Raw genomic sequence first — 27,086 nt, forward strand, 5'->3', positions numbered from 1 at the left:
CAGACAATTACCTGTGTCTGTCATTGTGTCACCTGTGATTGTCTCCTGCTGAAAAGTCCATATGGAAAAGCTGTGAGATGGTAGCACCTCCCCAGAAAGTTCCTTCTGCTCTAGAGCTGTGGGCAAGTAGCTCCCACACCCAAAACTGCTCACCTCCTCACTTCAGCCCAGTCTGAGCCACATTCCCACAGCTGCATCTGCTGTCCAACAAACAGCTTCCCAGCAACATCTCCAATTTTAGGCAGTATCTTCAGGTTACAAATAAATAGATATCAGACTCAGGAGATGGGGGAGGAGAAGATAAGATAGCCTAAAGACAAATATGCTAGTCCACTGCTTTAATCCAAAGCCTTTTTATCCTATCACTGCTCTCTCCAGTATGTTTTGGGGCATTTCTTCTTACCCCTTTTTCCTGGGGTGATTCCTGCATTAAATGGTGTCTCAAGATCTTCAGAGGCTACCAAAAAGCACAAAAGCATTCCCATATCTACGTTAGGAAGTGGCTTGTGTCCTACACTGGTCTTTCAATCTAGCTCAGCCTATTCCAACACTGCAGTAAACCAGGCAGTACAGAACAGATACATAACTGCAAGGCACAGATGAAGACATGGGAGTAACCAGACAACTAAAGGGGAAAGGCACTTGATATTCATCAATGCTACCTGCCAAAGTGTGTGATGCAGCCAAGAAGGTCCTTCCAAAGTGGTCAGTGATGCTTGAACAGGACAGTTCACTTTGCTATGTGTGAGTGCATGTGCATGTTGGTAGGGGTGTTCAACCTCTACATTTCTCTGGAGGAGGCCCAAGACTCATTCAAACTTTGCTGAATACAGAGATTAGCACCATCTCAGCAGCTCCTTATTTCGCAGATGTTAGAGCCATCTACTGGTTCTTTACAGGTTTCTCAAGTGGCTGCTCTGGACAGAAGAGGTGACTGGAAGGCAGGCTGCAAAACTTGACCAGTGACCAAAAACAACACAGTATGCCCGATGCCAACTGCTGAGATATCCAAATGACATGTTTGAGCCTGCCTCATTTCTCCCAGCATGACATGAAGGCAGAGAGAGCCATGTCTCAGTGCTCTAGTGCCAGTGACTGGTCAGGTGAAGCTAACGAGCACAGCAGATACAGCATTAAAATTAAACTCCTCTCCCAGCACTTGTGGTAGGTTCTACTTGGGAAAAGGCAGCCTCACCGGAAACAATAAGTTTGTGCCCAGCTAAGCTCCTGTCCCCAGGCAATGGGTAAGCACGCTACACAAGCTGATAGTTGTGCATGGCACCTTTTGGGCTGCGATCACAACATCCATCTTTTCATACCTGAAGAACTAGAGGGCTCCAAAATGCCCCATCCCCCACAGCAGCAGCAGCTTTCCCTGCACAAGGTGGCCAGGTGAAGACTTTGGGAGTGAAAAATTTATCCATATTTTTAACATGGAAGTATATAGTACCACTGCATATTGCACAGTACTTTCACATCCACTGTCTTTTATGATTAAAGCTTACGCTAGGATCACTTATAGAAACAGTTGCAGCTTTAGAGTTAGGAACCTTAAAATTAGATTAAATGGATTAATATCTTAATTTTATATTTATTTTAAATTACCTACAACTCTGCCAAAAGCAACAGGTATCAAAACAAAGCTGTTGTGAATCAAAAATGATGTGCTACTACAGTACTACATATTCCCAATCCTAAAAGTGATCCAACAACTTAAAGAGTACTGTGCTTCAGTAACTTGCAGTTTTCTTCCCAAGCACATCTTGAAGCACATCCTGCCACAGGAAAGACAAGTGCACACATTCATCACCCCCAAAATGCTTCACCTCAAGCTCACAAGCAGCAGCTAATAGAGATGGCTGTGGAAGAAGCATTACAGCGCTGCTTCTGTGCACCAGTTTTCTCCCCCACTAGCATGGTTTTGGTGTTGGAAACGGGTTCTGCTGCATTTCATTTGTTTTGCTACATTTACATAGAAATTCTTCAGGTCTTGGCAAGATTATAGTATGACATTCACTTGTATCTACCTCAGGAATACCGTATGCATCATAGATGATTCAGGTTTCATGCCCCATTTCTGGAGAGCATATAAACACCTACAGCACTACCAACTGGTCAGTCTATATTTACTCCCCCTATTCAGCCTCCACAATTCATATATATAATTTTAACTCCCTCGGGTCCCAGTTGGAAACTATAATGAAATTTGTATCAGCTGTGACTCAGAATTAACTTCTATGACACTGGCATTTAGGGATTTCAGCTCATGTCAGAGAAGTACAGACAACTTGACAATGACGAGCTTCCACCTGGGATTTCTAAGGGACAAAGCTGCAGTTTTTAAAATTAAGCCAGGGAGCTGGTCCTAACTGTTAGGGCAACACCAGATGCTCGTGACAGCAACTGATCAAAGCCCTCAGTGCTGAGAGTGCAGGGACAGGTCTCTTGACACCATGATAATAAGTAGTTTGTTTTCTTACTTCCAGAGGAAACCTCATGACTGCGTGCACGAGTTGTAAAAAGTGCCAGAAAGCAAACCAGTTTTGCTTGACAAAATATTATGACCATTCAACTCCGATGTAATTAGCACAATATTATGGTCCCTTAATTAGGTAACTCCAGCAGTGTTTAATCGATGGTACAAAGAGACTTTCTAAGGCAGAAACAGCTGCTTGGCACCCAACTGTTGTTGGCTTTTCATGGCTAGTTTCCTAACAGCCAAACATGTCTGCAGCCTGCATTTCTTATCCACCTCAAAATGCTATGATAGAGATATCTGCAGTGTTTGGGCAGGCACTGTCAGATGGAGAATTAAAAAACCTCACTGATATGTCTCACTGTTTAATAATCTGTGCAACTTACAATTTAATTCTGAGAAAGTGTCAGTCAGTAGAAATTAATCAGACATGATACTTCATGCACATTCCTTGTGAAAATACAGCATACTTGTTCTTTGAGATTAAAGCACATGAAGCTTCTACCTCTAGAGGCCCATTTAGTTACTTTAGTGCCTAATTAGCAAGTTGAGAGGAACCTCATCATACCTACCATAGTACATATCTCCAGCAAACACAAGACATAGAGACTGTTTCATCTGCAGAAACCTAATTCAAGAGTGTGAAACATAGAGAGTTCTCATGAAACAACACCATGTTTCTACACCAAGCACACTATCATTGCCATTAGTGATCTTTTCATCACCAAAGAGCTGAGCTCTGCCTTTAAACAGCACCCATGCAATAACTTCAATATGAAAAGCACATGAAACAATTAAGTGTAAAGCAGATTTCTGCTCAGACATCAATGCAATATTCCACATAAATAGGTGAGAATGCTTATCACCTAGTTTCCATACCCAATAAACTGAGCTAAATTCTCATATCATTCATGTCCAACTAAGACTAGTGTACACACCTGGAGAGGAGACACGCCGTTTCCAGCCCACACAGTCCAAGCCTGTTGGAGTGCTCTGGGAAAATGGATGCAGCTTCAGTGGCAGGATGTCAAAGGCAACAGCAGACCTGATGGATGGACTTATTCCAGCCTGCAACAAGAGAAGGAAAACAAAGATAACAAACTTTAAATTTAGATGCCCTGGAGGACAAAAATGCAGCATTCATTACAGAGCACCTCTTTCCATCTCCGATGCTTGCTCATGGAAGTAGTAAATTAGTAGACACATGTGGATGACGATGGCTAGAGAGGTTAGAAAAGCATGAGAAAGGCAGGTAAACTGCAACGTAGTTAGAACAGAAATGGATAACCAGGTATTGGACTCATCTGTGGCATGCCTACCCACACACAGATACAGTCAGGGAGTTTCACTCCTTCCTATGAAATGTATCTACTGGGAGGGGGAAGCATATCATCACCCCAACAAGTCATCCCCTCAGCTACTGAACTGTTTCCTACAACTTTACAACTAATAATTCCTTTTCTGGTATTTAGCATGGAAAGCTTTTCCCTTCAGAGATTTATTTGTACCAATCACACAGGACACGGATAACACAACATTCTTCACATGAGTTCAAGGTACAAATATAAAATCTGTCACTCTCTCCTTTACTTGGCTGATTTTACAAAACTTGCAGAACTTTAATATATTTTGAAAACTTTATACCATTGCTAGATATCATTGAATTAATAACTTTCGCTGGTTTAAGGGGGAACACATACACGCAACCCATGACCTCTGTGCTTTAGTAAGTCAGGCTTAAAACAAACAAAAGATTTTTTGTTTGTTTGCTTAAGAAATCAGTCATACAAACCATTGTCATAAAGATACTCCATCCACCCACCCAGCATCCACCCACCCTCTCACATAGATACTCACTGGAATAAAAAAAATAAATCTATCAACAAAATTCAAAATGTAAACAAGGTTGTTCTCCTTTTCTGTGTCAAAACTAGTATTTTCTGTCAGTCTTGCCATACCAAGAAACTTTCAGTGTTTTCCATCTCCTCTCATCTACAGTGAAACAGAAATAATGACTACTTGATATAAGGAAATGAAACCAACATTCCCCTGCTACTTCAGGATATCACAAGACACTGGGCAAGATACTAGAAGAATACAGATCCATCTGACAATACAGATAGTTATCAAAGTCACTCTAAGTTGTAGTACCTAACGTATAATGCAGATACTCTTATTTCCTTTTACCTTCTCTCTTTTTTCTCCGTCCCATACTTTCTGTGGTTGGCACACCCAAAAAATAGCAGTGACTGTGGGCAAATTGGAGATCAGGTGGTCAGTGAACACTGGTCTCATGGGTGTAGCCATTTTTCATTTCTATCTCTACTGCCCCTTCCCTTTGCTGCTGTGACATTCAGTTGCAATGTATTCACTCTTCACAGAACCAAGAATTCGGGATATTGAGGTCCAGTAGTTTGTATAGAATCTTTCCTTCTCCCTACCAGCCCACACTATGTCTCAAGAGAATAAAAGCAGCTGACCAGCCTTGATGCTGAAGCCTCTTCTTTATAAGATGGTAATCAGTCCAAACATTCTTCCAGAACTAAATTGCAAACTAAGCCCACTTTATAGCCACACACTGTTCAAGCAGCTGAGAGTGCTGCTGCTCTGTGTCTGGCTTGCTTTATTCTTCCTGGACTTACTTACAAAGAGAACACAGCCAATACTTTGGCACACATCACCTTTCCTGAGGGATAGGATAGCATGAACCCTGTTCAAATTAACCTGAGCTGTGCCTGTTTGTCTAGAAAAGTCACAGCAAAGCCCCAGTGGGAACACATGCTCTTCTAATGACAATGAAACCAAGCAAAACAGCCAACTTACTGAGCTACAGCTCAGAAAATGCCAAGGGTAAAGTCTAGGTTATTTACATGAAAGGTAATAGCATGATTGTTCTGTTTAAGACTAGGAAGGAGAATACAACAAAAACTGCAGGTTTCATTCTTATTAATCTCCAGGATATCTGAGCAAATTTCAGATACAGGCATAATTTGATTTCTGTATCAGGGAAGCCAGGCCTGTACAACCCAAAGTCAGCAGAAGCATATTAAAAGATGTTAGTAATATGTGGGCAGGGTTTTCCCCAACCTAAAAGAGAGGGGAAACGAGGAACTAGAGCATAGCAATGACCCTCTCTTCCACATTTTCTGATACAGGTTTAAGGGGATTATTTCTATGCTCTAATGCACAGCAGTTCAGTCTCTGGGACTGGCATTTACATGTCTGTGACTTGTTAGGTGCACAACAGGCAGAGACTTATCTCAGTCAACCCCCTCACCAAAGTGTGTTCATTACCCCTCTTGAGGTGTATCTGAGATGCCCATGTTCTCATAACCATGGCAGCACATAGCAAAACTTTATTTTCTCTTCTTTCAGAGGGGGTAAAATCAGACTTTCAGGAATCACATTCAGGACAATAAGTTAGAGATCCATTTTTCACTGCTTCTCATTTCTCTATCAAAACAAAAGGGAGAGCTGCTTCTGCACCATAATCCCTCTGGGTACAGTCCCCTCATGGGCCTTTTAAGAATCTCTCTAATTCGGCAGTGCAGAAACTGTGCTCTAACAAATGCATGCAGAAGCCATGTTTGTGCTTCTATTGTTGTGCACTGCAGAGGCATCAAGCTTAGCAATCAGGTTTTAACTTTTTGTCAAAAGAGGAAAGAGCAGGATAGGAGCAGGCAGTTCAGAGACGTCACTAAAACAATCTTGGCAAAAATAATTCCCACAACAGAGTCTATCACCATTACTGCATTACATGCATCAGTGGTTTGGAGCACTGTCTCTGCTCCAGCTAGGGAATTTATACTTCATTGAAATTAAAGTAAGAGGACCTCAGGCTAGACCTTGAAATCCATCACCATGTGAATGGCAAAGCCTACATCCCAGCAAAAGAAAATAGGTTTGTCCAGAGCCATGTGCATTTCTCTTCTTTCACTTCCAGGGGTGCAGGTGGGGGGGCTAGAAGGTGGGGCCGAGAGGAAAGGGCTGCTTCAAAGGCTTGCCACCACCAGTTACGTGTTAACATTGAAGGTACAAGACCAGAATCTTCTCAGCTTGTTACTGGTAGCAGTTCATTATAGGACACAGCTGGATCAAGCTCTGACGCTGACCCCAGGGATTTACACAGGCTGTTCCTATTTAAAGCAAATGGGCAGCTTAGTGAATGTGAGCAAAACAAAGACCAGCATACAGAATTGTTTAGGTATTTCAAGCAGTTATTTTTTTTAGTTCAAAAGAAGTTTCTTGGCTGTTTTTCCATATCTCTCTGAATCCCAACTGCCAGCCCTCAGAATAGTTTCTTATTACTACTATACTCTTTTGTGTATGTTGATCTGAATGATGGAGTAGTATCAGAAATCAGCACTTGAAAAATCAATAATTTCTTTTTTATTTCTCCCTAGTCTGACCTATTAAGTTTTTTCCACACTATTCCGACATTACATCACCTTGCATGCTGAACTGATCTTGACTTAATAGAATATGACTTTTCTTAACTGAAGCCACACATCCCAAGGCAGCCACATGTCAGAAAACATCAGACTTGCTATTTCAGATCCTCCAAAGCCTCACACAGTTGCCTTGTTCCACTCACAAAACCACAACAGACAATGACCATCTTACAAAGCTCCTTCTGTGATAATTTATTCCTCCTTATAAGAAGTAATTCAGCATCCTTCTAAAGCTGCCCCCAAACACTGCAGCTTGTAACAGCACTCCCACCATACTTGGGAATATGAATAAGCCAGCATTATTACAGGAATAGAGCATTGCAAGGACAGAATGAAACATAATAGGGAAAAAACCAACACCTATGTAATTACTATTATAAATAAAAAATACAAGCCAAAAAATGCAGGTATAGAAGATGAAGCCCTTTACTTCAAACAGTTCTCTCAATTAAACTTAGCATTGTGCTTTCTTGGCCTGCCCACAAATACAAAACCTGTCAATAACTTACACAACACATTTACAGCAACAGAAACAGTAAAACCTAATCTACCTGTGTGCTATAAGATATCTTCTACTCACCTCCACAACCCAAAGAAGAATGAACTAGAAAACTGCCTCAGGCCGTTAAGGCCCACAGGCAGGTGCGGGAGGCACAGAGGCAGCTGTGAATCATCATGCAGCTGATCACAATTTAGAGGTAAGTTTGCACCAGAAAGTAAGGGGGGGAAATGCTTAAAGGAGAAGCTGTTTTCTGGCAGCATCATAACACACAGTCAGTCAGCAAAACAGACCGCATTCAAGATGTATAATCTGATGGCTCTAGGGGAAGTTATTGAGGTAACTGGTTGCTTCTCTGGGAAGCACTAATGGTCTCCGTGCTGGCCAACATACCCTGCAGCATGGGCTAGATTTCTATCACTATCCATGCTTGTCAAGGAATTATAAGAAATTTTTTTGCATGTTTCACTGGCTTCTGTTTATCACTGAGCCTATGTAAGCCTGGGATTCATATTCCCTAGCTTGTTTCATGCCTGTACAGTGCTAAGCACCCGGAATTCTGAACAAGGTAGAAAAGTAACACAATTAATTTCTTTTTTTTTTTTTTTTTTCATCTTAACATACATTTATCCCTCAAGAGCATTACTCATTGTCTTCAACACAGAGGTGACAGTGGGGCTGAGCAAGGGAAGCATTCTCACTGAACTGAGAGTAGGCAACACATCACAGAATCATACCCAGCACTCACTCAAGCAACAACTGGCAACATTTTGTTTTGAAGAGACCTACAAATACACAACAGCACAGATTTGTAGCTCCTTAGCTCCTTTTCTTGACTAGGGGAGAACAGTGGGGACATTTTCTGAAACCCTGTCTCTGGAATTGGCCTGGCTTTCTGTCCCAGTTGTCTGTGGCTTCAATAGGAGTCTCTCCCAGGAGGACAGGAGGCCCCAGGTTTACTGCTGGCAAGGCATAGTGGACAAGCTGAGCTGTGTCAGGTGAATGTTTCCCCGTTGCCCTCCACAGGATTATTTGCGTGCATAAGGTCAAGCATGTGCTGAAGTGGTGGCAGGACAGGAGTCTCAGTTCCCCCCAAATGTTGTTATTTTGATGCAAGAGCAACCAGAAATAGGCAACCAGGACAACAGGGAAACAAATGCAGATAACAGACCAAACCAGAAAAACCTGAGGAAAGATTTTATTTGAATGTCTGCTACTTGATTTCAAGCCTTCTCAAAAAATTCCTCCATATTATCATCAGATGCTGCATGAAGTGCCGCTCTAACTCCTGTCCTTTTCCCCCAGAAGTTCTTTTTTTACGTATGAAGGCTAAATTTGGCTCTTGGATACAGATTCATGGCTCTCCCTGAAGGGAACAAACCTTAGTTCTGGATCCAAGAGTAACAGATGCCATCAGTGTGAGTCACAACAGCCACAAAGTTTGTCAGAAGCAAGGCTGATCTAAAAGGCTCCCCCAGCAGAGAGAATACTAACAGCTAAAACTCCAGCAGCAATGCTCTCTCAAGCATTTCACAGCAGGAATTTAACTCCATAGGAATTGTGGAGTTGGCCTCAGATACACAGGAAGTCTAATGTACAAGTCCCTTGTTGGAGTCATACAGCAATGAGATTTCATCAGTTTAATTTATATTGATTTACAGCAATTTTTATTTGCTCCCTGCCCTCTCCATCTTTCAGCTCACAGAGCAATCTGATTCCCTCACATCCTGTTGTCCCACGTGGCACAGGAGAAGAAGAAGAACTGCTCACTTACAGTTATTAAAATCCCACCACCTTTAGAGATCATCGCTTATGGGCCAGTTTAGTGTTTAATCAGCCTCCTCACACTACCAGACACAAAGAAAAGCAGACAGAACTGGTACCAGACAAACTGCAAGGACAGGAATATGATGACAGTAGAAAGCAGCAGCCAGAGCAGAGAGGAAGTCAGTGCCAGAGGACGAGGTGGATGGTGTATGGTTTCTTACTTTTAACTGGTCTTCTGGGAGGTGTTGTAATTGAATGCCTCTCTCTGGCTGTGTCTCCTTCTCTAGCTTCCTTCTTTGGTTCCTTTCCATCCAAACATCATCGAAGCTGAAGCACTTATAGAGAGGTTTGGGTCTCTTTCTCCTCCTCTCTGGAATCTCCTTGGCTTTTTCATCTGGAGCAAGGAAGGAAAGCCTCCAGGCTTTGTTCTCAAGGGTGGAGATAGGGCGTGGGGATGATGGAACCTGCGGGGCCCTCCTTGTGCGATGGGCAACCCATTTGTCATTTGGCCTCTTTTCAAGTGGTGTGTGACATTGCTGTTTAGACTCCTGTTTTACAAACAGCAGGTGAAAACACAGTGTTTGTTGGCTGGAAATTTTGTTTGCTTCTAATCAATTGGAATAGAAGATGGCAAAGCTTGGTTTTCTAGCCCCAGAACTATTCAGAAGAAAATACTTTCCCAAAGTGTACTGGCTGGCTGAAATCAGCCTCTCTACTCAGCTTTTTCCATAGGCTTAGGGGTACTCCACCCTGAAGCAGCAGCTTTGCCGTGTTTGAGAGTGTAATATACACTCCCCTTGCACAGGACAATGCCCTTTTCACCCTCATTCTAGATGGCATAGTACAATAACATTACTACAGGGATTTAGGTCACTCTGTCTGTATAATATTATTTACAAAGACAGTGTCTCTGAAAATAGAATAATGACCAGTCTTGTCTGGCTGGCTTTTCCAACTCTACTTCAGTTATACAATGTGAAAAGGCTGCCTAGATGCCTGCAGGTCTGATATATTAAGCTCTGTGCTTCCTGATGGGCTCTTCACTCTATTTTATTTGGTTGATGTTGGGCTGAGAGCAGGGAATTGCAGAGCTTTGCACTTCAATCTCATTTGCTTTTAACGAGTGGCTGCACAAAATTACAGCTTTTATACTGGAACAACTTGAAATCAAGCATGCTCTGAGGCATCTAACTACTACACCAGGTAGCATCAGTGTTAGAATCAATAGTGTTGAAGGTGGGAGATAACAACATCCAGGAATTACTGATCTCAGGAGTCTTTTTTCACACCAATAGTATCTCTCCAGTTTCTCACAGTTCATTTGAAGAACTCCAGTCAACAATGCTTAAACCACTACAGACATTTTCTATCTACTCTCAATTAACCAGAAATCCCAGATCAATTCTTCTTTGCCACTGGTAAGAGATGCCACAGTCTAGAGTCCCTTCTTACTGACTACATTCTATGAAAAAGGAAAGTGTATCCTGCTGGTATTCTGTGTTTAACCCCACCATTTTGGAGGGGAGCAAGGAGGAGAACTTGCACAGATTCCAAACGTGGGACATCAGAACAGTTCACTCTTGCCTGCTGAGTAACACAATTATGTAAATAAAGTCATACCACAAACAGCTTAATTAAACATGTAATGAAAGCCCTGACACATGGGAAAGCTGGTAGTTGCTCTGTCTTGCTGTTTTCAGCATAAAATCTTTGTCCTTGATGTAACTTGGAGAATGTTAACCATTAGCAGGTAAAGAGAGAGGGGCTGGCCTGTGCTCCATCAGTCTAAGGAGAGTTATTTCCCAGTTTGGTAGCCAGGCACAAGCTCATCCGGAGCAGTTTGGTAAAACACTACGACACGGATAAAGTTGATACCACTGGACAAACATCTGGCTGGGGGCTTGGGGAATATATCCATATCCCCATAGTGAAAGGCACACTGGGAAATGAGCTCAAGTAACTTCACAATTACGCATTTGTTTTGCAATGATGTCTTCAGTGATGCAGAACAGAAAAGGACTTTTCTTCTAATCCACCATTAAACTCAATGTTGCAACCTTTTTACTTAGCTACACACATACATAAGGAAGACCATCCTTAGTGTTGAGATGGTAATTATGTTGGAAAGACAACACTGCAAACATACTTTGCCCGATGTCTCTGCCACTGTAGTTTCAGAAATTCCTGAAAAACATCACTTACAAAATCGAGGGTGCAGTTCTACTTCATTTCACAATGTCATGAAAATAAAAACAAACAAAAGCCCTATCTGCTTTAATAGGTTAGATGTCGTATCCTGAAAGCTCAGACATTTACTTTAATTTCTAGGCTCCAGCTACAATAATCCACTTTCAGATATCACATTCTGCAGCCTCCAGAAGAACCAGGAAAGTTAAACTGTTATTATATGGCTTAGATACCATTTATATTTTTCATGGTTTTCTTTAAATTATTTAATCTAGCAATCCATTTAAGTAATTGCTTATTTGCTCGTAAGGGTTACATTATAGGATGTGGGTTTGCCTTATCAAGGCTTTACACACAACTCATCTCTCTACTCTTTTCCAGATGCTCTTTTGGGTAATTATGTACAGATCAATGACTTTGTTCATCCTCTGAGAGGCTTCATCTGTTGACAGTGTGTGTAGTCCAAGAATCTCACATTTTCCTAGGCTGGTGCAACACTGCAGGCTCTTGTTTGGAATGTGGTGTCCAGTGTTAAGTGTGTAAGTTAAGATGATGCCCATGATAACAAAAAAAACATTCAAGTAAAGCTTAGGACAGAAGGGAATAAAGCAAATTCTCTTCCCCTTCCGTCCACAGCAATTCCAATACTACAGCCCTCACACTTCTCAAACTGCCACCCACATGCTTCTTTAGAGTCTAGGCAGCATTAGCTAAAAAACCCAAACCATTCAACCAAAAAATTTTCACTGGAAATACAGGAGGAGAGGTTGAGGGAACTGGGTTTATTCAGGTTTATAAGAGGGTACTAAAGGCAACATAAGAGCAATCTGCAACAATTTTGTAATTACATGGGTGGTAGATCCAAACTCTTCTCAGTAGTGCTAGACAATGGCCAGAAATTGTAGCTTGCATAGCTGGGCACCAGGAAAATTTTTTCCTCAGGAACATGTTTCCCAGAGAGGTGGTGAAATCTCCAATCAAGGAGGTGTTAGAGAAAGTCATGGTTTTGTCTACCTGGTGTTGCTACTAGTCCTGTCTGAAGAAGGACATGATCTCCCAAGGTCTGTTTTGCCCATTTCTTAATGTCAAAACTCATCATCAGCAATACTAAAAAAGTAGCATGATCAAGCCAGATTCTGGGATCTCAGCTAACAGACCCATCTCAGTCATTCTGGTGGTGAGTGCTTAGCCAAAAGAGATTCCCAAGCTCTCAGTCTCTGAGATTAAAAGCCTACTGACAGAGGAAGTCTTTGCTTTCAAAGGCCTCAGCCAGCCAAGAAATCCCTATTGAAGATACAGTCTTTTCTGTGAAATCCAGCCTATAGCAAGGAAATTAATGTGTTACCAGAAGCAGAACAAAATAGAACATCAAAGGGAGACCCTGAGTCAGTGGGGCTTTTTTTGTGTTTGCTGTCAAAACAGGAGAAAAGGGCTCCTAGTGGCAATCAAAGGGTAGTTATGGTGACTGAAAAAGACTCATGGTACTTTGAAAGACAGCTACTCATTGTCTAAAGAAAAATGTTTGCTTTTCTGTATACCAGTGACAAAGCTTGACTTTACCCTATCTTAAGAGAGGTATGACCCAGGTGAAAGCTGGAGTTGAACACGGGGTGGCATCTGTGTAATCTGCCTGAGGCATATTATGCATTATCACTGTTGTGATGACTCCATTCCTTTGGATTTTTGTGGTAAATCCTTTCATTAAAGAGTGCATCAATTCACATAGTCTTGAACAGAAAACAGAAGGATTAAGTAGTGCTACTATCTTAGACAGAGGAATATTTATGCACCCATCTAGCCAATGTGCTCATTAAGTCATTAAAGAGTTTCACTGGAATTCCTAAGCCACATTAAATCAAAAGACTTTGTAAACCAAACCACCACTTGCCCATTCCCAGACAACAACTCACCTCATCTCGGAGCATGTCACTAATGAAAGGCGCTGTGTTTAAGCTGATCTGGGACTGACTGCTTATGCCACTGTCATCCCTCTGGTATTCACTGTCCAACGAGTGTACAGAAAGTAAGAGACTACCTCTGGGTTTCAGCGTCTTTGGTCTCTCAGGAGCCTCCAAATTGCTTTCAACTGCAGAGCTGTTCCCAAGAGAGATCATTGAAGTGGCACATATTCTTCCTGGATAACGGAAACTCTTGTGTTGAGAAGAGGATCGTGGACTCTGTGGTTTAGGACTCATGGGCCTAGAAGGCATGTCTTTACCATCAGAATTTGAGAGCTGAGGACATGATGGACTTGACTGACTAAATGGCAACTGCAAGTCAATGGGGCTAAGTCGAGATTTCATAAAGTATTCCTCTAGAGAAGTATTTAAACTGTTGCTCACAGCCTCCTGCTGTTCATCACAGTCTGAACTCTGCGAGTATCTGATGCCCAAGTCATGGGACTGTATCCGTTTTCTCCATATACCTGCAGGTGAAGAAACATCAACAGGCTCCACGGAGGTGTCAAGACAGTTGGTGTCTGCTGAGGAGCCATCAGCTGTTACCGTTTTAAAAAATGTGTGTCCATTGGAACTATCCTGTCGCTCTGCTGACAATGTTCTCACTACATGGCCACTAGTAGTGTTCAGACTCTCCTGTGTCGGTGATAAATTTGCTAAGACAGGCCTTTTTAGTCCATCTGTCTCCTTGCTTTTTAGAAAAGCCTTCCAGGCGCTCTGGCGAAATTTGGCTTTCTCCTTTTCATTTTTCTGTGATACTCTTGAGCTTTGCTCAGTATTTTCCTTTTCTGGAGATTTGGATTCAAAGAAACTTGAGAGGGATTTGTGTGCCAGGGCTAACCTTGTCCTGAACTTCTTACCCTCAGGGTTTTTGTTTCTTTTGTATTCATTTTCAGGGAATGATTTTCTAATCCCACAGTATTCCACAGGTTCACTGTCGTTGTTTTCAGATGAACCTGAAACGTGTCGATCTGAATATTTGACAGCTGCCAGCGTGGGAGAAGCTGAATTTGCATCTACATCTTCCATCAGTATCCGACCAGAGCCAGAAGCCTTCCGCAGGCTCGTTCTGCTGAATAATCCTGTGGGTCTCTCATAGAATAAATCATCATCATCAGAGTACTCTGAGGTGTAGCTCTCCTTCCTGTGGAAGGTTGAACCAGATGAACAACTTTTGAAAGACTGTAAACTTTCAGTGTCTTCATCCTCTTTCCCAGCATCCAGTTCTTCCATCTTTGCCTTGCTGCCAAAGAAGCTGCTACTTCCCTGATTTTCTGCTATGCCAGGCTTAGTTTTCCTGAAAGATGTCATTTTTGAGAATACTAAAAACCTGGAAGCTTTCCCATTATTCCCATTCTTTGTTGGCTTTTGCACAGCTTTACAGAGGCTGCTGTTACCTCCAAGGATGTGCAATGAGTTCTCATCCATTTCCTCACTGTTAGTGCTGCAGGTACTTATGTTATCTAGGCCCAGCATGCAAGGGTTCTGGGTCTCCTTTTTCAAAGAATAGTTAAAGACATCAGACACATCTAGATTCAGGGCACTGTCTTTGCTGGGGCTAGCTGTGTCTTCTTCAGGAGAGCCCTCTTTTCCTTCATGAGGAGAAGGTTCTTCACAAATACCTGTTTGTTCCTTTGAACCACTGCAGCTTTCACTTCCTTGCCTGCCCACTGCTTGTTCAGGGATGATGCTGGGCCCTTGAAGACCAACATCAGCTCCATCTGCCTGACACAAATTGCTTGCAATGCACGTTTCCAGTGTTAGTGTACTAGTTAAATTTAAGCCTTTCTCTCTGTCTTGATGTGCTTTGAATTCCTTTTCCTTAGACACTTGCTCGTCTCTTGTATCAGACCCTGATTTTCTGAACTGTTCTGTCTCTAACTCAAAATCAACCTTTGTTCTAAGAGGTTCTTTCTCAGAAATCAAAACATCACTTCTGCTCTGTGATTTTAAGAGTGCTTCTTCACATTGATCTGCCTGACTTTCTGCAATAAGTGTATCACTGCCTAGCAGTAAAGTAACACTCCTGAATTCCACCTTTGCACTTGTTACCATGGAATTACTACAGGTGAACCCTAAGGATGAAACTCCATCTGTTTTCTCTCTTTTGTCTTGTGAAACTTCTGTTTTTTCTTCAGCTGTATTCCTATCAGGGAGTATCTCTGCACTACCAGAAATGGGGTGGGTGGCCAGAACTTGTTCTTCACAGCTACAGTTTTCACTCAGAACTTTCCCTGGCCCATCATGAGCTTTGTTGATAGTATGAGGAGACATCAAATCCTTGCTCACTAAGTTTCTCAATGTTCCAGTTACCACTTCAGTAGGAAGGTTATCATCCAGTGTCTCAGACTGTAATACTTTCTGCTCTACAGATACTATAATTAGGGCAGGCTTTAACTCTGGAACAGTCATTAAATGCCTTCCCTGGCTTGTATCATCTGATTTGGGAGTCATTTCAACAGCAAAGACACTGTCTTCATCCTTTCCTTTACGAGTAGGATGTTCATTATTTTGACTCCTTAAGGTACCAGATGTGCAACTTGTATTTTGCTGTGTTGACTCTTTGTGCTCTGCCTCACTGTCACTACAACTTGGCAGCAATGTGGTTTCCAGGACTTTACAGCCCAAGTCAAGGTTAGAACAATCATCTGCCCCTCTTTCCCCTAACATGATCTCCATACCTGACAGTTCAGATTTGAGGCCATTCTCCTTCAAACTTTTCTGCTGTATGCTACCAGTGGAAACCCAGTTTTCAGAACCACCACAATCTCTATTTTCCACAACAGCAGGAAAATCTACGTGACAAGCTGCTAAGTTCTCTGTGGCACTAATGCCAGTTTCAACATCAGTATCACAAGGGAATCTGTCTGCTTCCAGATGTCCTTCAGCTTTGTACTGGTCACTTTTTAGAAGTTCTTCAGCATTTACGATCACTGGCTCACAGTCCTGGGCAGATGAAGTCTCCTTTTCTTTTGGCTTACACTCACAAGTATCAATCTGTGTAAAAGACAAGCTATCAGCACATGTATCTACTGCTTCTGGGCTAAGACCACATGTCTCTGGTTTAGAGTGCAAATAATATTCAATGCACTGGGGAGAGCCTGCTGGTTGAGAAAGCTGACACTTATTTGAGTCTATGTCAGTATTAAGAAAAGATCTTCTTATGTCAAATTCATCCTCTATTTTTGCCTTTTCAGAGCTTATAGGTACCCTTTCAAAGTTTTTCCAAGTGTATTTAAAATTCAACCCTTGAAGATGTATTCTGGAACATGACCATCTAAATTTGTCTGTCAGATGAATACAGTTCTCCACATAGTCTGTCTTGCTTTGAGCACTGATATTTTCAGGTACACTGTGCCATGTTTTACTTTCTGTAATCTCTGGCCTTGTGAATGGTGGCTGAGATTTTGGTTTGAAGCAGCTCTGGTAAAAGAATGAATCTGATGTTGACATGGTCTCTGTACTTCCATGTTTTATCCTTTTAGCTGTAGTTTCCTCACTGTCAACTGAGCTCCTCCTGCTGTATTTTGAACTGGACATAGAATCTAATTCACACTTACTAATGTCAGATGTCTCAGTGTAACTTCTACAGGGAGGTCCATTTGTTTCAAAATGAAGATTAGGCAAACTACAGCTTGGTGCTGCATTTGACCGGAAGGAAAACTGCCGTATCTCAGGAAAAATCAAACAACTTTCTGAGTTTGCTTTGAAACAAACATTGTTTAATACTGCACAATGTTCTGTTTGCCTTGTAACAGCATCTTCTGTAGGTACTGAGTTGGTACAGGACTGCACTTTACTGCTTTCAAACTCTGTTTTATTTTGCAATACTGCTACCAACTTTCTATTTGTCTGTGATATAATGCCCTCCTCAATGACTTGATTCTCTGTGTTGGAAATTTCATTAGCTAATTTTAGCTCTTCATTACCCAGTTCTTTACCTTCTGACTTTGCAGATTGTATGCAAAATTCAGTTTTGCTTGATGTTGCTTTTATTTTGGAAGACACTTCTAACCACACCTGATGGGGAAATTCTGGTTGCCTTGAGCGCCTAAGTTCATGGAGGGTTATTCCTGCCTTTGCTTTAGGAAGACTACGGCACAGGTAGTTTTTTTCAGTAAAAAGGCCGTTTGAATCCAAGCAAGTTTCCCTAGTTACACCACTGGAAACAGATTCTGTGTCTGATGCACTCTCATAAGGCTCAGTTTTTACATCTGACAAAGATCCACTCTGATGTGACTGGGTCTCAAAATAATCTTCATCTGTTTCTTGGCTGGATCCACGTATCTCCAGCTCTATTGTGCTTGGGGTGGAACTCAGATCATCCTCAAACTCTCCTTCACTGATGTAGTTTTCAACTGGCTCTGGGGTCTATGAATAAATAAAAAGCATGAGTTAGTAACCATTTCCCACAGCTGCAGGGTAGCACGAATTACGAGAAAAGGGACTCAGGAACACGATGTAATAAACACTGATGTCTTTGGAACTTATACTTGGTATTTTATGGATTGATGGACCTAAGGTAATTCCATTTCTTACTTTTCGTTTCTTAGTATTTCCAAATTTATTTATTTTTTTCACTTTAATATATAATTATGCAGAGGCTAAAATTTGGCTTTTGGCCGTATCTTTCATAGTCCCATAGCAAAACACATTTCACATTCAAAATTTTTACATGTCAAATTGGAACCATCCCTTCCTAGTACATCTAAAAACTCTAACTAATCCATCTTCAGATCTGAGGAGAAGGTATATATGATAAACCTGAGAGGTTATTGTTACTGTCCAAATTACACAAATGTGACATTAATATACACAGACCATTTCTGTATTTGAATAACTGGATACTACACATACCAAAGCCTTAACCAAAGCTGAAAGAAGTCTTTGGTCTCATTTTCCAGAAGGCTTATACCAGGAGCACTACACTTATCAGTTATTAGAGCACATCCAAATTAGTGGCTGAGAGCAAAAAGATCAAAACCACACCATTAATATTCAGAAAAGTCTTTTGTCCCAAATAGCTAGCCTGGGAAAGTAAAAAAAAAAAAAAAAGCCCACAAGTGAATAGCAGCCATCAAACTAGAACACAAACTCCTTTGGCCTGAATTGCATGTCACCTTCATCAGGGTGCTTTGCCACAGGGGAAGTGTGAGTCCTCATATGGGAAGCCAAATCCCAGATCACATCAAAGGATAAGTCTCAGAGTTTCTGATTCTAGTCTCCAAAAGTCAATCAATAAATTAGAAAAAGGAAGGCCCTCAGGTTATTTCCAAAAGTCAGTCTCAATAAGAAGACTGGTATCTTCTCTTGATGGAAGAAGAAAAATACAAATCAAATGGAGGAGGGAGAGGGAGGATGCAGTGCTTCAAATCAAGTGCAAAAATCACTTTCACACCATTAAACCTGACCCAATTGTACTATATGGCAACATGAGTCAAGTAACCAGCGGAGCAATGTGTCCTTTACTGTGTGAAATCAATGATACATGTGATTGAGGTCCTTTAATAATGTCAAATCCCACTATAAGCAGGACAGAAATGACCAGCATTAAAGCAGCACAGACTAGCATTTCACGTAATGACTGAGACGCATCAACTGCGAGTAGTTGGCACCCACAGCACTGAGTACAGCAGCAGCTGTTCAGCACTGACAGCACTGCCTCTTCAACGCTGCTCTGAACACAAATCTACAGATGGCAATAAACTGAGATAAAAACTGTTCAGGCAAGTAAGAACAAAGTAATGATGATGCCAAACTGTCCCTAAGGATAATTAGGAAATAAACTAAAAATAAAAATAAAAAATAAAAAAATAGGGCAGAGATTCCTTACAGCCCATCTATCATTCCAAACATAGGTATATCAGGATATTCGTACTGAGACCCTTCCCAAATTCATTATTTGTTTTTAATGGGTATTACACAAAACTATGTGATTAAAGCAGAAGCAGGGGCCCCCAAAATTGCCTTCGTACCTTGTCAGAAATGAGGAAACAAATTATAGGTATGAAGGGCACCAGTTAACGTCAACCAGAATTCCTGGACTGGGCCCAAATCAGAACACATGCCCCCAGTGCTGCTAAGGGGAAGAGCCAGCATCAGGATCAGCCTGGTGAGACCTACTCTATTAGATGTACCCTGGGATGGAGTTTGCCTGAGGAGGGAGAGGACACACAAGCTTCAGTCCTTGCTATGTCTATCAAAGCCCTCTGCCTAACGGACAAGAGAGGCCTGGAGCTGATCTCTAGTAAACCGGAAACCCATGAGCTCACTGAATGTCCCCATGGTGACCAGGGAAGAAGCCATAACAGGGCAAACGACATGCAGATAGTGCCATTTTTACCTTCTTCTATGGGTGTTCGACTTCTCGGTGCCTCCAGGAGGCCAGCTCTGACCACCTGTCGTCTGTAGCTTAATTTCCTTCCAACCTGTAGTGTGTGTATTTTGTTAGGATTTGTGGGACTATCTCTCTTCGAGTAAAAATTGAGTCTAAAGGACTCAGTCAGAGCAGAAGGGCGGTAGTTTACAATGGGCAGGTCCTTTGATGTAGCCCTGTCTTTCCAACACAGACAATCATGGGCTTGAGAACTGGGTAGACATGAGGAAGGGATTCTCAACGAGGCTTCTGATTAGACAACAGCCCTCATGTTTTAATTTCCAGGAGAGTACACTGAGAATTTCAAAAGTCAAATTACAGCTTTTTCTTCAGAAGGGTTCTTGAGAAAACTTTTAGCACCCATGGACAAAGTTGTGTGTTTATATATCTCTTCAAAGCAGATAAGCAGATGGAAGACAAGAGTCTGGAATAAATATAAAATAAACTACTTCTGAAATAAGGCTTTTGCACTTCCCAGACAATAGAAAAATCAAAGCAAAGCTCCCCTTGTCTGCTTTTCTCCTGAGTGTCTTTCACTGCCTCTGAAATGTGCCAAGAACACAGGACGAAACTGAAGATACTGATCCATCTTGCTACCATTGCATGCAGCCATATATAATCAGGTCAACTTGAAGTCACCAGAAAAATAAACTGTGTGACTTTGAAGTGTGAAGACCTCTGTCTCCATAACATAACATACCTTCCATCCAAGCTGCCCTCTAACTGAGGACTGACAATGTTCATATGTGACATTTTCTCCCATGGACCCAGCCACTCCTGTCTATTTTTTTTTAATGGGAAGTCATGTATCATTTTTTCTCTAGATCAGATTCCGTATTTGCATAATTTTCTTACAATTACAATACCATAATGCAACAACTGTGAGCTTCTCAGACATTGCATTTCCCTCATTTTCTCTGCCTAACAATTTGTAGGACAGGCTAAACAGACTTCAACTAGTCTTGTAATGAAGGATTTTATTCTTAATTCTCACAACCACAAAAAAGAACCTGACCATTTATATGGTCTTTGCTTTTACTTGCAAGCTGCTTAAGCAAGCCTGACTTGTATTCTCACTAACTTGCACCTGACCCTAGTTACTGCCTCAGTGAGAGCTCAAGGAATATTGACACAGTTTTTCCCTGGACTCAAGACAATATGAAAGCATTTTCAGTTGGTAATTCAAAGGATTCAGACAAGTATTTTCTCCATATGTGATGGTAACAACAACTCTTGAGTAGTTATTAATATACATTTTGTAAATCTCTCTTTGACTGGAAGGCACAGGCCAGTGTCTTTGACTGGCAATGTGATGAGACTAAAATGCAGTTTCCATTAACACAGGTGAGAGCAAGCCAGTTTTCCCCTCTGTTCAGTGAACCTCAGCCCTGCTCATCAGGGAAAGGAAATGTGCAATTCCCAGGGTAGGCATGAGGGCATCACTTACAAAAAGTCTCATCCTGCACAGCCCGGTACGCTTTCAGCTCCTGCCAATGCAAGTACAGGTGCACGCTAACTTGGGAGCCTGAAACTCATCCATCCTCTGTGTAATGAGAGCTGTGAAAAGCTAGGCTTTTTCTACACTCAAGTAGGGACTTAGGTGGCCTACACAGGAAAGACAAATGCTAGTCACGGAACAGATACAATAATATCCTGCACTGAGGGCACAGAGTAAAAACCAAAGTTAAGTTCAGTAACAGGACAGAAAGAGCATTTGAAATACCTAGCTTCTACTTCTGTGCCTTAGAAACACCTCTGCTCTGAAAGGGACAGCCTTGGAGCAAGATACAGGAGTCTGGCCTCAAGATCTTATTAAGCCTTGGTCTCTCCAATTTGGCAAAGGTTGCCAAAAGTAACAGCGCTTCTAGAAACTTGAATGTTTGCCAGGCTGGAAATGCCTGGTAAGATTTATGACCACCAAGTCTTTCCAGAAGAACAGTAATAGTAAATGGCTTTTTATTAACTCGATTATGTTCTTGGATTTCAGGCAAACACAGTACAAAAAGTGTTTGCTTTACAAGAAGTGCTGTCACAGAGTTCAAAAGTGTTACATGGCAATGATAGAGCACAACTGCCATCCTGGAGAACCAGTCACACTACCTCAGTCGTCATAGAATCACAGAATGGTTTGGGTTGGATCTACTGGAGCTTGAAAACTGACCCAACAGGGATTCAGATTAGAAAGTACACAGAAAACATCATGTAAAGCAGCCACATCATGTCCCCAAGGCCACAAATTATCTTCCTGATCAAATCCAGCTATTCAACCCTTTCCTTAAACTGCCTTCATCATGAATAATGGAAAGAAGGGAATGAAAAAGGAAAAGAGGGCATGCTGGAAAGCCTTAATTTTCTACTACTTCCTTGATAAAACAAACATTGTTACACTTAATGAGTAAGAAGTAGCTTTAAAGGCATTAACTTCAGTCAGAACTTTGGTTTCTCAGTCAGCAGAAAAACACTTTTTCAGAATTGTCTGTCATTTCAATGGATATTATAGGTACTACAGAAGTTTTTAAAGAGCAAAACAGTATAAGAGCAGATGCAGCACCTTGAAAAGGATTGCTGAGAAGTGATGCTGTTATCAGCAGTGGTTCTGAAACTTCAGCATCATTCTGTACTGTGCACAAATGGCAGTTTGACAGGCACTCTGAAAGTCACTAGAAATGAAATCTTCCACAGGTAGTGAGGAAAGTGCTCTATAACCACTGAATGATGACATTTTACTTGCAAAACATATTTGGTTTTTCATGCAGGACACAAACTTGTGCATCTTAACTGCACAAGAAGAAACAGAGTTAACAGATGCATGAGAAAAGCAGAACTTCCCAGGGAGGTTCTTGCTTCAGTCAGTGCAGGTATGTACAGGCATCCAAAAGTAACTTTGGCACTAAGTCCTCTAGCACTTTGGTTCATTACGAGTAGATTTACCAGTTGTTTCATTAATCATCTATGCACAGCAACAGCACTATTTGCAGGGCACTCCATCCCTAAGCTGCAATATTTTTATATACAGAACTATTCATATATAAAGTCACTAAAACAACATATCTCCCTTTTCTGCACGATAGGGATGAAATTTTTATTATTTCCAAGTAGTGCAGTTACTTCTTGCTGAAAAAGATCTCAAAGCCAGTTCTGATGATTTGTGAGAACTTGCACTACACTAACAACTAGTGGCACTAGGAAACAACATGCAGATATCCTCTGCATCATTGTCTTGCTCTAGCTGCATTTCATTTCATGCCTTCACTGGAAAGCCTCCAAATGGTTAAGCAATTCCAAAATCAGCAGGACTACTTGAGCAACTGCATAGGGCTCTGGCAGCTACCATCACTGAAGGCAAGGGGAAGAAGGGGTTGGAACCAATGGCAAAACAATGCACAGAACCAGTATAACACCTAAACACCATAACAGCACTGTAACTGCCAAACACTGAGTGCACTTCACCCTCCTGCCAGCTTGAGGGATCATGCTCTGTTTCTGTTCAGTGAATGCTTCAACATCACAGCCCAATCAGGTGGCCCAAAGGTAAATCTGGGCCTCCACCGTGATGTTGTTGTCTCACGACACTTGTTAAGTACAAGACAGAAAATGCCACAAGCAGGGGGCCTGCTGCACTCCACATACTCTGATTCTTTTTAACAAGCCAATTCCAACATGAGAACACTTTTATAGCCCAAAACCAAAAAAATTATCTCTTTTGACATTAAGACTCCTACTACCACATGTGCAGCTTAACAGAAATGTTGGCCAAGATAAAATGTGTTGACCAAGGTGTAGTAGTTTCTAGTAACAATTTGTAATCTGGGAGCCATCTAGAGGGTGTGATGAGGTGCCTGGTCAGGCCCAGTATGCACAGAGAAATACATGCTCCCTGTAATAACTACAAGCTGCACTCCAGTCCCTTACTGTGCTGCAGGGAAAGCATCTCACCAACAAACTCCTCAGTACTGCTTTAGCTGTAGCATGATAAGGAAAGCCCAGCAGATCAAGAGGAAAGGCAGTGAAGACGCATTTCTTATGTTAAGTAGAAGATATATGTGCAACATATGTCATTTGTACACCACGATTGCACAAAACTGTGAAGCTCATATATTTTGTATTTGTAGTTTATTCTTCCATCAAGTTTTACAAACCGCAGTTTGCATCAGAAATATGTTTTTATCAATGCAGCACTTGAAAATATTTGTGTATTTATTCTCACACACACATTAAAAACTGACCGTTTATTTGTACCAAAAGAAATCCTACATTTTAGCCAAGGCACTATTTATTGGTTCACTCTTGAAATGTGAAGTTTAAACTGTATCAATAATTAATATTGTTGCTGTTCTGAAATATAAAACTACATTTTTTTATCAATAAAACAATATGTAAAATAACATTTGGAACATGAACAGCTAAAATTCATACTCGAGGAGCTTCCCTGCTCTTGGAAACTGTCTGCATTCATCGCCTTGCAATACTCCCTCTGCTGGCAAATTTCAAAGAGAATCTATTGCTTCACTGTACTTCTGCACTCAACACGTAAAAGGCTGGCACTGTTAGATTGCCGATTATCTTTTCATGAAAACAGGAATATATTTTGCTTCCCTTATAATACCAAGTCAATACTCTTCCCTTCTCCCTCACACCCTTCCTCATTTTTGTTTTTTTGCGTTTTTTTAAGAGAGAAAAACTCAGGATTGCCTTAGAAGAAAACAAACCAGAAGTTACTAGTGTTCATGTTGAAGACACAATGTAAAGATACAAGCAAGTAACTTCACTGCTCCCACAAAACAGGAGGCTAAGCTTCACTGGAAACATTTTTTATGCAAAAGTGGAAATTCTGCTTTCTTGGTCACAGGGAAGCTCTTTCTTGAGAGCCGTAAAGGCAAATGTACATCCGCCTGTCTAAGTTTTACCATTAACCTTTCTCTAAGGCAGATACACTTACATGAGGTTGAAGCTGTCTGGAAGAAGCAACACTCAGCTCTGCACAGACCAAAAATCCTACCTAGAAACTAAGGGAATTCCCCTCCAAAGACAGGGCCCAAGCTGAACTCTTGTGCAATGCAACTAGGGGCCTTGAAGTACTAACACCCTTCTACCAGTAGAAGTTTATATACTCTTCAAATATTAATTTGGCCTTCTACTCTCTGCTAAAGGAATACAACACTCACAGTTTCCCTTCAGACTATTTAAGGACATACTGATGTTCCCTCAGTGATCAGCTATTCAGTGTTCAAGTATGGAACTGCAGTGAAGTTGGAAGTCAAGTGCAAAGTCATGACATCCATGGCTTGTTTGTCTTAGAATCTAATCAGCCCATTTTTAGAACCATAAGCTTCATTTGTTTAATCAAGAAAATCAGTCTGCACACAGTCATAATTCAAACTGTTAATTAAAAGAGCACTTGGAAGGAAAAGGCCTACAAGAAACCCAGAAGACATGAGGCAGTGACTGATACAAAACCCTGCTGTTCTTGACCTCCTTCTAGCATTGCTGGAAACATAATCACAAGTTGCCCAATACACTCAGCCACTGAATTTTCCTCTTGATTATGTTGTTTGCTTTTTAATTAGTGTTTCCGTGGTTATGTTGCTCCTTCTATCAGCCCTGTTGCAATACTATCACACCAAACACCCTTCATCTGACATATCATACTGCTGAGTTCCTAGATGCTACAAAGCCGATGTCCTAATTGTGCTAAGTGCTGTATAAACATGTTGAGAGTGTCTGCCCCATAGTGCTTTAGTATAATTATGTAAGATAAAGAGAGAGAAACAGGGAGAGAGAGAAAGTACTACCTTCATTTTACAGATTCAGAGTAAATTACTAGCTCAAGTCATACCAGAGCATCTGCAGGGAACTAGGAATTCAACCATCTCAGCCCCTGCTCATGATTTTTATCTTTAATTTCTGTGTTGAGAATAATACCTCTCTGAAGGTGGACGTCTCCTCACACAGACTACTATGTACACAGAGAAGAAACCTCATGGGCAATAAAGAAAGAGACATGACTAAAAGGTATGTATGTACATCAGCTGGGGACTCACAGGGCTGACAGAACAGAAGTGCACCTATCCTATTTGTAGGCTCTTTCTTACTGCATCTTAAGGAGGAATGGCCTCAAGGAGAAGGCAGAAGTGAGATGGGCATCAAGAGGAAGAAAATTAGTAGGAAGAAAGAACAAACGCAAAAAAGAAGTATAGTACTTTATTTTCTATCACTGGTATGAGTTTAATAGGGCTCAGCGAAACACTCAGTTAAACATCTAATCCTATCATGAGATATTAATTTTAAAAGTATTATTTATTTTTTATGTCTCAGTCTGCCTTGCCATTACTAACTGCGTGTTCTTCACAGCTTTAATTAAGAGCTTCGCTAACAAAGTCAGCCTGACTTTGACAGTCAGACAAGGTATTTTTTTCTCTTTTCCTTGTAATTTCCCTTAACCTTCAGGTTAACTCCTGCTTTGTATCACTACATATGAGTAAAACACATCACTACATATGACTTTGACAGTCAGACAAGGTATTTTTTTCTCTTTTCCTTGTAATTTCCCTTAACCTTCAGGTTAACTCCTGCTTTGTATCACTACATATGAGTAAAACACATGAGGACTTCCCCTCCCCAGCTGACTCTACTGACCTTCTGTAGTTGATTCTTACACAGTTGTCCTGAAGGATATAACCTGGCCTCTGGACTCCTGCTGTTGTTACACAAACAGAAACTCAGTTGACAGGCTTTGCTCTTACACTCAGACAGCATCACATCTGGAGTCAGCAGTAAAATGAGGAATATGGGAAGGATGATGTTCAGACATAGGACAAGGACAGGCTACCTCTTGCTCACAAGTTCAGAAAGTGAATTCAACCTAACACAACTTTGCATCCTCACACCTTGAGTTTAGCCTAGCTGGATTACATGAGATATTCCAGTGCCAACAACCTCCTCATTCCCTTTCCCTTCTGTGCACAGTGATTGAGAAATCCTCTCAATGAGCTTTGAAAAGCAGAAGAAATCAAATAACATGCCAATTTATATATATAAAAAAACAACTTCCAAGTTAAACATGACCAGCAATGCTGCTGCAGAGCATGGATTCAGCTGTGTGGAGTTGTTCCAATTCCAAATACCTTTTTCTGCTCACTGTTTCCACTTCCTTTCCCACATAACACAAACTAGAAGGGCTATTTACAGATATTTTAACACCTTCAGTATAGACACAAGAACTGAATCAGTGCTGGGCCTGATCTGCAGCTGAAAAGTGAACAGGGTGTATTGCCCCTGTTCAAGCTCAAACCCAACATCCACATGGCACATTGCAGGGAGGAGCAGCTGTTTCTTGCTGAGTGCCTGCCAGGCTTTCAGAACTGGACTGAAG

The 27,086-nt window shown here is 41.3% G+C and overlaps 1 protein-coding gene across 1 annotated transcript in view; it reads right to left on the reverse strand.

Moving 5' to 3' along the window:
• The window catches only part of ARHGEF4 (Rho guanine nucleotide exchange factor 4), a 186,087-nt gene that overhangs the window by 96,655 nt on the left and 62,346 nt on the right, over positions 1–27,086 (reverse strand). The window contains exons 3-5 of the mRNA XM_051626519.1: positions 13,291–17,709; positions 9,415–9,741; positions 3,415–3,544 (exon numbers count right to left, since the gene is read on the reverse strand). Of these exons, the coding sequence (XP_051482479.1) occupies positions 3,415–3,544; positions 9,415–9,741; positions 13,291–16,878 (4,045 nt within the window). The 5' untranslated portion in view covers positions 16,879–17,709. The remainder of the gene's footprint in view (positions 1–3,414; positions 3,545–9,414; positions 9,742–13,290; positions 17,710–27,086) is intronic.

Source organism: Apus apus, chromosome 8 (assembly GCF_020740795.1).
Source record: "Apus apus isolate bApuApu2 chromosome 8, bApuApu2.pri.cur, whole genome shotgun sequence".
Lineage (NCBI taxonomy): Eukaryota > Metazoa > Chordata > Aves > Apodiformes > Apodidae > Apus > Apus apus.